The sequence below is a fragment of the Hippocampus bargibanti genome, linkage group LG12 (genome assembly GCF_051943395.1).
Source record: "Hippocampus bargibanti isolate YZ-2025 linkage group LG12, ASM5194339v1, whole genome shotgun sequence".
In the NCBI taxonomy this organism is placed as follows: domain Eukaryota; kingdom Metazoa; phylum Chordata; class Actinopteri; order Syngnathiformes; family Syngnathidae; genus Hippocampus; species Hippocampus bargibanti.
In genome coordinates this window covers 19,809,688-19,821,939 of record NC_142745.1, presented here as the reverse complement: position 1 = coordinate 19,821,939, position 12,252 = coordinate 19,809,688, and the positions used below count along the sequence as shown (strand labels likewise).

General features: G+C 44.7%; 1 protein-coding gene across 4 annotated transcripts in view; it reads left to right on the top strand.

The window, feature by feature from the left end:
• Positions 1-11,838, top strand: part of LOC148890840 (cadherin-4-like) — a 228,051-nt gene extending 216,213 nt beyond the window's left edge. For 3 of the 4 annotated variants that reach the window (XM_089009847.1, XM_089009846.1, XM_089009848.1), the window contains 4 exons: positions 4,490-4,723; positions 5,229-5,368; positions 6,948-7,112; positions 7,726-7,938. In XM_089009847.1, the coding sequence (XP_088865973.1) occupies positions 4,490-4,723; positions 5,229-5,368; positions 6,948-7,112; positions 7,726-7,932 (746 nt within the window). In that variant the 3' untranslated portion in view covers positions 7,933-7,938. Of the gene's footprint in view, positions 1-4,489; positions 4,724-5,228; positions 5,369-6,947; positions 7,113-7,725; positions 7,939-10,166 lie in introns of those variants that run through there. The other variant, XM_089009849.1, reaches the window with a different exon arrangement.
• The last annotated feature ends 414 nt before the right edge of the window (positions 11,839-12,252 follow it).

Sequence of the window (12,252 nt, the reverse complement as noted above, 5' to 3'; positions counted from 1 at the left end):
TTTAAATGTCTGCTGGATTTGGTGCGCATGGATCGGTAGCGCCTGCCTGAGGGGAGTAGCTGGAAAAGGTGGTGGGCAGGGTGCGGAGGGTCCAGTAGGATTTTCCGCGCCCCAGTTTGGATTCTTGCAGTGTGCAAGTCCTCGAGAGTGGGTAGGGCGGTGCCAATGATTTTTTCCGCCGTCCTAACTGTCCGTTGAAGTCGGATTTTGTCCATTTTTGTGGCGGCCCCGAACCAAACGGTGATGGAAGAACACAGGATGGATTCGATGACAGCCGTGTAGAAATGTTGCAGCACCTCCTGTGGCAGGCCATGCTTCTTTAGCAGCCTCAGGAAGTACATTCTCTGTTGGGCCTTTTTCAGGATAGAGTTGGTGTTGACCTCCCACTTCATGTCCTGGGAGACTGTGATTCCCAGGAACTTGAAGGTCTCAACGGTTGACACCAGGCAGTTGGATAGTGTGAGGGGTAGCTGTGGTGATGGATGTTTCCTGAAGTCCACCATCATCTCAACTGTCTTGAGCGTGTTCAGCTCCAGGTTGTGACGGCTGCACCAGAGCTCCAGCTGCTCCACTTGTTGTCGGTACGCAGACTCGTCGCCGTCTTTGATGAGACCGATGACCGTGGTGTCGTCTGCGAACTTTATGAATTTGACAGCTGGGTGCGTTGAGGTGCAGTCGTTCGTGTAGAGAGAGAAGAGCAATGGAGAGAGGACGCATCCCTGCGGGGCTCCAGTGCTCGTGGTTCGTGTTGTGGATGATATATTTCCCAGTCTGACCTGTTGTGTCCGTCCTGTCAGGAAGCTGAGGGTCCACTGGCAGATTGTGGGGGACACACCAAGCTGGAGAAGTTTGGGGATGAGGAGTTCTGGGATGATGGTATTGAACGCAGAGCTGTAGTCCACAAACAGGATCCTTGCGTAGGTTCCTGTGTTGTCAAGGTGGTCGAGGATGTGATGCAGTCCAATGTTGACTGCATCCTCCACAGACCTGTTTGCCCGGTAGGCAAACTGAAGACCTAAAAACCTAAATAACAAATAACATGACAACACAAAGACACAGAGAGACATTCATTCTTAAGCACTTTCTGTACCCTCTTTGTTACATAAATCAGTTCCAAATGAAAGAGAATTCTGACTTTACAGAGCTTTAAACAAAAAAACAAAAGTGAAATGGTGAGAAAATGGATAGAAAATAGTGAAATTTGGACTCATTTCAACTTTATTGAATATTGATTCAAAGGCAGAGTGTACACTGCAAGGTTAAAATATCCCATCAATTAGGCTCCACAAATAACCCACACAAGCCATCTTTAGAATTTGAAAAGAACATACAAGCAAGGGAACCAGCTATTAATGAAGTTTCTAGTGTGTCTGCCTGCATCTGTTGCATTATCACAACTTCCAAGATGTACAACCCAGAGCTCCTTGCGACACTTTATGCAAAAAGCTATCCATTCCATCAAGGCATCAATGACCATCACAAAGGTAAATAAAATGAAGTTATTATACAGTACAGTTTATTTCTTAAATTACAATACCAAATAAGGTATATTGTGTGTAGATTTAAGGCTAATTTAGTTGAAAATTATGTTTTATGGGGACCTGGGAAAGGATTATTCTCATTTTAATGGTGTCCTATGGGAAATTTATGTTTGCAATACACACTTTTCGCCTTACACACATTCTGGGAACCAATTAAGTTCGTAAGCCAAGGTATCACTGTGTTACTTAACGAGCCGTACGGATTCCTCAATGTCGAAAATGAAATGTGTCTGAGATTTTTGCTCACTCCCCAAGTGAAAAATCTCTCGGAGTAAGCGTAACAAAGCGTCTTCTTCTGACATGCGATCTCTCATTTGTGACAAAAGAGATCTTGTCACGTTTCAGTGCCCCCCCCCCCCGAGTAACGCATCTGTCAGCCGATGCACCCGGGTAAACAGACGGATGGATGGATCGCAACAGTCTGCCTTGAGGACAACTCTGATCACATACAGTGATACCTTGGCTAACGAACTTAATTGGTTCCCAGACAGAGTGTGTAAGGCGAAAAGTGTGTATCCCGAAAATTAATTTCCCATAGGAAACCATTAAAATGAGAATAATCCGTTCCCAGGTCCCCATAAAACATAGTTTTTTATTTTCTAATTTTCTAAGCCTTAAAACTACATAAAATATACCTTATTCGATGTATAATAAATGTGCTACGGTATTATAATTAAAGAAAGAAACTGTACAGTATAATAAAGTCGTTTTATTTACCTTTGTGATGGTCGTTGATGGCTTGATGGAATGGAGCATCAGCATTAAACACTTGATGAGGAACATAGCCGCCTTCTTCTACCATCTTGAGGAATGATCCCTTGTAGGTGCTATCTCTGCGATAATTTTACCTTGTTCCTCATCAATTGTGTTCTATTTAGCTGGGTTTATCGCTTTTTGCATCAAGTGTACAGATGGCTTGTGCGGGTTATTTGTGGAGCCTGATTGATGGGATATTTTAAACTTGCAGTCTACACTCGGCCAAAGTTGAAACTCTCTGTCGTCTGCCTGTCTCTTTAATGTTTAACTCCCCCCGGCCCTCATTGCTGCGTTGTTGACCAATCAAATAGATTTAACTGAAGACTCGGGGCGGAAAATAGAGGACAAAAACAGTCGGCTGCCATTTTGTTGTTAGAAAAATGGGCTCATTCACGAACGACACATCACGAATTGAGGCAGCTCCGTGTACGAACTTTAGTTCGTATGTGAAGGTAAAATGTTCATAAATGTAACGTTCATAAACCGAAAAGTTCGTAAGCCAAGGGGTTTGTAAACCGAGGTATCACTGTATTTGATTGATTCTACCGCTGGGACCGGCGGCTCAGTGTTGACTGAGTCCTCCGTGCTTGAAGTTGCATTCCTGATAAGTCTGAAAGTGGCTGATGTCCAAACGATGGCCCGGGGGCAATTTGCGTGGTGCCATCCTTTTTATAGTTGCCTGCCAAATGACAAAAACATCAAAACTCTCAGATCTTTGTAAATTTCTCAACCATTTGGCTTAAAGGACAAGCTCTGTTGGAAATGGGCAGATTTGTCTGCTGGGAATTTGTGTCAACTGGTATCAAATAGTAGTCTTGGCGCAACACACAACAATTCACCATCGCGTTATTTATGTGTTTTTCTTCTAATTTCGCCATCAACACGAAGGTTTCAGAACAAACAAAGTACTCAAAATGCATTGTGTGTCGCTTTCTTGGTCAAGGTGACAATTCCTGACGTGACATCACGTCAGGAATTGTCACCAACGCGAAAACAAGACTTCCTGAATATTCAGTGTGAGTCTTAAAACGTACAATATAGCTACATGCGGTGGAATCTTTGTAAAATACGCTTAGTAGAAGTCATTGAAGTGATTTTACAAATTATGGACACAACTTGTCCGGAGGCATCGGTTGTCCTTTAAGACCTTCAAAGGGAAGCTGATTTCTGACTCACTTAGGCACACAGGTGTCAAAGTCAAGGCCCGATCTGGCCTGCCACATCATTTTTTTCAGCGAGCGAAAGCAAATCAGCAAATCAGCAAGTGCCATCATGCTTGCTTTTTTTTGAAAACTAGTTATTCAATAATTTGTTGTATGCTCTCGAGAGGAAACCGTAACTACTATGTGGCCCGCGGTAAAAAATAAGTTTGACACCCTTACTTTTGGGCAGGGGTCGGGAACCTTTTTGACTAAGAGAGCCATAAAAGTAAAATATTTAGAAATGTTTTTCAGTTACACACACATGCACGTGATTTCAACAAAATGTCAGAATGTATTATTTAAAATAATTTTGTGATAACACTCACCATTAATATGAATAGTTTTCCATTCCTCGTGATTGGTAAAAAAATCCAGCCAAACGATTGGAATAAAAGTCCGGTCCATAGGTGAAGCTACTGCTAGCTTGCCTGCACACTGCTCATTAGCTTGCACACTTGCTTTCTGCTGTCTCTCACCGAAGTATATTGATGCTAACGTTAGCATGGGACATGTCATAGTGCCACTGACATTCGATTGTTTCATCAATGGCATTGTTTCATTGTAAATTAGAATCACGGCAGAACTTTTTCTCTCCACAAAGGCGAATCCTTCCGTCCATTCAACGTCATGTCAGGCTTATTTAAAAAGGGGGCGTTTACCTGTTTCGACATCAACGGCCATAGGTCAGTATCATCCAATCAAAATTGCCAAACAGGAAATGAACAGCGAAAAGGCGAGAATATGTACTTAGTTTTATAGGCGATCCAGATAATAATAATAATAATAATAATAATAATAATAATAATAAACTTGATTTCTAAGCGCCATTCAAAACTCTCAAGGTCACTTTACGGTCACAGGATGAGATGCAATCGTCAAAAGAGCCATATATGGCTCACGAGGTTCCCGACACCTGCTTTAGGGTGTTAGAAAAAAGTCGGAGAATTTAGGATTGAGGGTAACAGACCGATGCTCACGTTCTCTCTCCAGGTGACCATGCTCAGCTGCGCTTAAGGATTCCCTACCTGGAGGCCGGCGTGTACGATATTCCCATTATCGTGTCCGACTCCGGGAACCCTCAACTTTCCAACCGCTCCCTGATCCGAATCAAAGTGTGTCCCTGTGACGACAACGGGGACTGCAGCGCTACGGGGGCCGTGGCGGCCGCCGGCCTCGGCACGGGGGCCATCATCGCCATACTCATCAGTATAATCATACTCCTCAGTAAGTGCGCGGGGACAATGAACCGCTTGTTTCGGTGACGTCACGCCTTAGGGTTTTGCTCGCGCTAGCTATTTTTAGTGTGTTTCCAATACAAGTAACATCTGACTTACGACCAGCTCGACTTACGACCACCCGTACTTAGGACCACAGCCTCCAGACCCTAATTTTTTAATTTTTAATTCTACGCCTGGCAACGCAATGCGCTAGCAGGCCAGCAACGCGTCTGACAATTTTGGACAGCCAGCTAGCATCTTACTCTCACACAGCAATCGACTGTATGGTGGCACCAGAAGGGGTCAGGGTGGTTTGCGAGTCATTTAGCCTGCGAGTCTCTATTCAACATTTTGAATGGATTTCGACTTACGACCATTTCAACTTACGACCACTTGGTCGGAACGAAACCCGGTCGTAAATCAGATGTTACCTGTACACGGTCAAGAGCGTTTGATGTGTGTCGTATCCACGTGTGGCCCACTGACGGTGTTGCCGCCCGGTCACCTTGTAGGCATGGTCCTCTTGTTTGTGGTGTGGATGAAGCGGAGAGAGAAGGAGAAGCAGGCCAAGCCGCTTCTGATTGACCCCGAAGATGATGTCAGAGACAATATCCTCAAATACGACGAGGAAGGCGGAGGAGAGGAGGATCAGGTATATCCTCGGCAGCCCGCGTTAGACACTTTGACATGAACACAAAACTCCCATTATGTGCCCAAATACAAGGGAATAACTCCCTGGTGGTGTGCGACTGAACGGGACTTGGCGAATTGAGGTCAGCAGCGCTGCACGTTTCCTTTACGTGAAGAAAATGCGTCCCCCCCTCACAAGATTTTTTTTTCATTCAATTCGGTTCCGATTGCGTTATGGGGACAGAGTGTGTGAAGTACAGTGATACCTTGGCTTACGAAACTTAATTGGTTCCCAGAAAGTCTGTGTAAGGCGAAAAGTGTGTATTCCAAACATTATTTTCTCATAGGAAACCATTAAAATGACAATAATCCCCATGAAACATAATTTTCAACTAAATAAGCTTTAAAACTACACACAATATACCTTATTTTATGTATAATAAATGTATGCGGTATTTATCCATATTGTCATTGGTGGGCACGCCTTCGCAACCTACTTTGCTGTGCGGAATCGTCAGACCGCCACCACGACCATTCGTATGCCGTGTGGACCACGGGCTGGTCGTAGCTATTTCTGCCATCTAGTGGCCACTTATTGGATTGGATGTACAGTGATACCTTGGCTTACGAACTTAATTGGTTTCCAGACAGTGTGTAAGGCAAAAAGTGTGTATCCCAAACATTAATTCCCCATAGGAAACCATTAAAATGAGAATAATCCGTTTCCAGGTCCCAATAAAACATAATTTTCTACTTTTTTATTTTCTCAGCCTTAAACCTACACACAATATACCTTATTTTATGTATAATAAATGTGTTATGGTATTGTAATTAAAGAAATAAACTGTACTGTATAATAAATTCGTTTTATTTACCTTTGTGATGGTTGTTGATGGCTTGATGGAATGGATAGCTTTTTGCATAAAGTGCCTCAAGGAGCTCTGGGTTGTACATCTTGGAAGTTGTGATATTGCAACAGATGCAGGCAGATAGACTAGAAACTTCATTAATAGCTGGTTCCCTTGCTTGTATGTTCAGATTGTACAGATGGCTTGTGCGCGTTATTTGTGAAGCCTGATTGATGGGATATTTTAACCTTGCAGTCTGCCCTCTGCCTTTGAACTTAATAAAGTTGAAACAAATCCAAATTTCACTGTTTTCTACCCATTTTCTCAACATTTCACTTTTGTTTGTTTTTTTTTCACTTTTTTTCCTTTCAAACTCTGTCGTCTCCCTTTCGTGTGTGTGTGTGTGTGTGTTTCTGTTTCTGTAACCCCTGCCCCTGCTCATGCTGCGTGTGTCTCCACCCTCCTCTACCACGGATCTTGACCAATCAAGTGGAGCTTTAACCGAAGACTGGGGGAGGGGAATAAAGGGGGAAAAAAGCCAGCTGCCATTTCCGGAGCTCTGAGAACCGGCTCGTTGTCGTTCATTGTGGCGCTCCGTGTGTTTCCCGAAAAATAGTTTGTATGCCAAGATTATATTCTCGCGAATTTAACGTTCGTAAGGCGAAAAGTTTGTTAACTCAAGCGTTCGTAAGCCGAGGTATCACTGTAGTTGGATCTAAGTGTTGCGCATTTCCCTTCACGTCCTTTCTCCAGGACTACGACCTGAGCCAGCTGCAGCAGCCCGAGTCTCTGGATCACATCCTCAATAAACCGGTGGGAGTTCGCCGAGTTGATGAGAGGCCCATCATCCCCGAGTCGCAGTTTCCCGTCAGACCCAGTCTAGACCACCCTGGTGACATCGGAGATTTCATTCTTGATGTACGACTGATAGCTGACCCCCCCTACCCCCAACCCCCCTGTTTCAAACTAGAAATGCATGACCACAGACCACTGCAATGTGCACCCCACCAGGCATTCAAGAACCCCATTAGTGGAAAGATCTGACAAAAAATGTCAGACATTTATCAAAATAGAATTCCCATAATAATAATAATAAATTCCATTGCCTTTCAAAACTCTCAAGGTCACTTTACAGTCACAGGATCCGTTTTTCTGTGGGTGAGCAGCGGCAGCCACACACGCTGGCATTCACTCAACCCGAAAGCTAGCTAGCTAGCTAATAGATAGCTACTAGTTAATTAGACAGCCATCTAGCCAGTTAGCTAGCTTATGGATAGCTAGCAAGATAGCTAGCAAGATAGCCAGCGAGTAAATTTTGATGATAAATACTTTTAGGGCAAAAAAAATTCTAGATACAGGTAACATCCGACTTCAGCATGTGTGGCCTGCGTCGAGATAAATAAGGAAATGTTCCAAATACATTCCAATCAAACAAGAACCACAGTGCGTACTACGCATGCACTTAGGTGATTTTGGGGGCATTTAAAAATCTGTGGTTCTGTTCGCGAACTCTTGCGTATTGTGTCTCCAGGGTCTTCGAGCAGCAGACAATGACCCCACAGCGCCCCCCTACGACTCCCTGCTGGTGTTTGACTACGAGGGCAACGGTTCGACCGCCGGCTCTGTCAGTTCGCTCAACTCGGCCAGCTCGGGCGACCAGGACTACGACTACCTCAACGACTGGGGTTCTCGCTTCAAGAAACTGGCCGACCTCTACGGGGGAGGGGAGGATGACTGAGACCTGAAAGGGGTACTTCCAGATGGGGTTGCTGGTTTGGAAGGACGCCCCTTGGGAGGGAGTAAGGTACCTGAACCGGGCTCGCTGGACCCTCGCATGGGGCTGTCGGCGCTCACCAGAGCTCTGGAAACATCAATTCCACTGAAACTGTATTCTGGCTTTGTATTTTTCAATGGGAAATGTGTTGTCTTTTCTGTGGGGTTAAAGGGCGGGGGGTGTATGTTGTGAGTCTCTCACCGTGCTGGACCCCTGAACTGTCTGGGGAAAAATCAAGGCGGTCATTAGAGTCACACTTACTGAACTCGAACTTTGTTTGTTTGAAAAGATGACCATGTCTTGCTTTGGTCTCACACTGAAGAGAATGTTTCCGGGTGGGGTTGCCCCGTGACTCTATCAACTGGAATTTCCTTGCAACAGAAGCACTGTCATTTTATCAAGTGCCTTTTGTGATTTTTTTTTTTTTTACAGATCAGACTCCTGCTATCTCAGGATCGGTTGCCATTCATGCAGTATGGGGAAGGTCTTTTGATTCATCCCCCCGCCCCAAACCATTCTTGCCTGTCTGCCCCACAGGTTCTCCCGTGGACCTGTTTAGTTGCTCCGTCACAAAACTCGCCCGTTGACCTGAACACGGGGACAAAAAGTGTGATGGTGTGACATCGTCTGTGTAAGCTCTCAGTCGTACAAGAGTAGTCCATTTATCTGTACTTCTTTGAAGGTGTCGGACGTTTCGCTTCTTATCCAAGAGGCTTTGTCAGCAAACTAAAATTTGCTGGTAGTTTTCTATATATATCCCTACTGTCCAGACGTGGCGGTGCCGGACTCTGCTATGATTGGTCCTCACGTTGGTTGGTTGATGACTTCTATTGTCTTGACTGATTACTTCTGTTGTCCTACCTGAGTCTGAGGTCCACGACTGGCCTGATTGCCCCATTTGCTCTGGTATCACCTCTTCGGCATAACTAAGCCTATGTTGCCTACGCAGTGAAGCAGAAACTACCGGCAAGGCTTTAGTTCGCTGAAGAAGCGAAATGTCCGACACCTTCAAAGAAGTACAGATGACGGTTGAAGAAACCTTTTCATCGATGGTGTGACTTGTAAATGGATGGAGAATGCCTTCCCTTTCCTCCGCGGACTCGTGAAGTGAGTGAGCCTTGATGTTGAGATGCTTGCCTTGCCCCGTACGGTTTATTCGTGTTGCTTTCTCCACAGTGTAAAGCTTCTGTTAGCATGATGGGAACAAAGCGAGGACCTCAAAAGACTCCATGTGCTGAAACATCAGAGACCTTTAACATTCCCGTTTTTTTACAGTCTGACGATAGTATCAAAAGCTGCATGACTTTTTTTGAAAGATTTTTTTGGTGTGTGGTGTGAATGTGAACATAGTCAAGAGAAGCTGTCCAAATATACTCTGTACACAGACTTGCAGAAAATAAAAAAAGACCGTAACATGCATCATCTTGAAGCGTTGATGACATTTGCTGGCATTTTTTTCCCTTTTGCTTGACAAAGATTCAAAGCCCTGGGGCTTTGTTGATTAGGTTCCTTTTTTTATTCATTTATTTTTTTAATCTACTACAGTAATACCTTGGTTTACGAACCCCTTGGCTTACGAACTTTTTGGTTTACGAACGTTAAATTTATGAAAGTTTTACCTTGGCATACAAACTATTTTTCGGGATACACACGGAGGGCCACAATGAGTGATGTGTTGTTCGCGAATGAGCCCGTTCTTCTAATAATCTGACAAAAAATGTCAGACATTTATCAAAATAGAATTCCCATAATAATAATAATAAATTCAATTGCCTTTCAAAACTCTCAAGGTCACTTTACAGTCACAGGATCCGTTTTTCTGTGGGTGAGCAGCGGCAGCCACACGCGCTGGCATTCACTCAACCCGAAAGCTAGCTAGCTAGCTAATAGATAGCTACTAGTTAATTAGACAGCCATCTAGCCAGTTAGCTAGCTTATGGAGGGCTAGCAAGATAGCTAGCAAGATAGCCAGCAAGTAAATTTTGATGATAAATACTTTTAGGGCAAAAAAAATTCTAGATACAGGTAACATCCGACTTCAGCATGTGTGGCCTGCGTCGAGATAAATAAGGAAATGTTCCAAATATATTCCAATCAAACAAGAACCACAGTGCGTACTACGCATGCACTTAGGTGATTTTGGGGGCATTTAAAAATCTGTGGTTCTGTTCGCGAACTCTTGCGTATTGTGTCTCCAGGGTCTTCGAGCAGCAGACAATGACCCCACAGCGCCCCCCTACGACTCCCTGCTGGTGTTTGACTACGAGGGCAACGGTTCGACCGCCGGCTCTGTCAGTTCGCTCAACTCGGCCAGCTCGGGCGACCAGGACTACGACTACCTCAACGACTGGGGTTCTCGCTTCAAGAAACTGGCCGACCTCTACGGGGGAGGGGACGATGACTGAGACCTGAAAGGGATTGCGGGGGTACTTCCAGATGGGGTTGCTGGTTTGGAAGGACGCCCCTTGGGAAGGAGTAAGGTACCTGAACCAGGCTCGCTGGACCCTCGCATGGGGCTGTCGGCGCTCACCGGAGCTCTGGAAACATCAATTCCACTGAAACTGTATTCTGGCTTTGTATTTTTCAATGGGAAATGTGTTGTCTTTTCTTTGGGGTTAAAGGGTGGGGGGTGGATGTTGTGAGTCTCTCACCGTGCTGGACCCCTGAACTGTCTGGGGACAAATCAAGGCGGTCATTAGAGTCACACTTACTGAACTCGAACTTTGTTTGTTTGAAAAGATGACCATGTCTTGCTTTGGTCTCACACTGAAGAGAATGTTTCCGGGTGGGGTTGCCCCGTGACTCTATCAACTGGAATTTCCTTGCAACAGAAGCACTGTCATTTTATCAAGTGCCTTTTGTGATTTTTTTTTTTTTTACAGATCAGACTCCTGCTATCTCAGGATCGGTTGCCATTCATGCAGTATGGGGAAAGTCTTTTGATTCATCCCCCCGCCCCAAACCATTCTTGCCTGTCTGCCCCACAGGTTCTCCCGTGGACCTGTTTAGTTGCTCCGTCACAAAACTCGCCCGTTGACCTGAACACGGGGACGAAAAGTGTGATGGTGTGACATCGTCTGTGTAAGCTCTCAGTCATACAGGAGTAGTCCATTTATCTGTACTTCTTTGAAGGTGTCGGACGTTTCGCTTCTTATCCAAGAGGCTTTGTCAGCAAACTAAAATTTGCTGGTAGTTTTCTATATATATCCCTACTGTCCAGACGTGGCGGTGCCGGACTCTGCTATGATTGGTCCTCAGGTTGGTTGGTTGATTACTTCTATTGTCTTGACTGATTACTTCTGTTGTCCTACCTGAGTCTGAGGTCCACGACTGGCCTGATTGCCCCATTTGCTCTGGTATCACCTCTTCGGCATAACTAAGCCTATGTTGCCTACGCAGTGAAGCAGAAACTACCGGCAAGACTTTAGTTCGCTGAAGAAGCGAAATGTCCGACACCTTCAAAGAAGTACAGATGACGGTTGAAGAAACCTTTTCATCGATGGTGTGACTTGTAAATGGATGGAGAATGCCTTCCCTTTCCTCCGCGGACTCGTGAAGTGAGTGAGCCTTGATGTTGAGATGCTTGACTTGCCCCGTACGGTTTATTCGTGTTGCTTTCTCCACAGTGTAAAGCTTCTGTTAGCATGATGGGAACAAAGCGAGGACCTCAAAAGACTCCATGTGCTGAAACATCAGAGACCTTTAACATTCCCGTTTTTTTACAGTCTGACGATAGTATCAAAAGCTGCATGACTTTTTTTAAAAGATTTTTTTGGTGTGTGGTGTGAATGTGAACATAGTCAAGAGAAGCTGTCCAAATATACTCTGTACACAGACTTGCAGAAAATAAAAAAAGACCGTAACATGCATCATCTTGAAGCGTTGATGACATTTGCTGGCATTTTTTTCCCTTTTGCTTGACAAAGATTCAAAGCCCTGGGGCTTTGTTGATTAGGTTCCTTTTTTTATTCATTTATTTTTTTAATCTACTACAGTAATACCTTGGTTTACGAACCCCTTGGCTTACGAACTTTTTGGTTTACGAACGTTAAATTTATGAAAGTTTTACCTTGGCATACAAACTATTTTTCGGGATACACACGGAGGGCCACAATGAGTGATGTGTTGTTCGCGAATGAGCCCGTTCTCCTAATAAGAAAATGGCAGCTGACTGTTTTAGTCCTCTATTCCCCGCCCCCAGTCTTCGGTTAAAGCCAAATGATTGGTCAAGAACGCAGCAGTGAGGGGGTGGGGTTTAAACATTAAAGAGACAGGCAGACGACA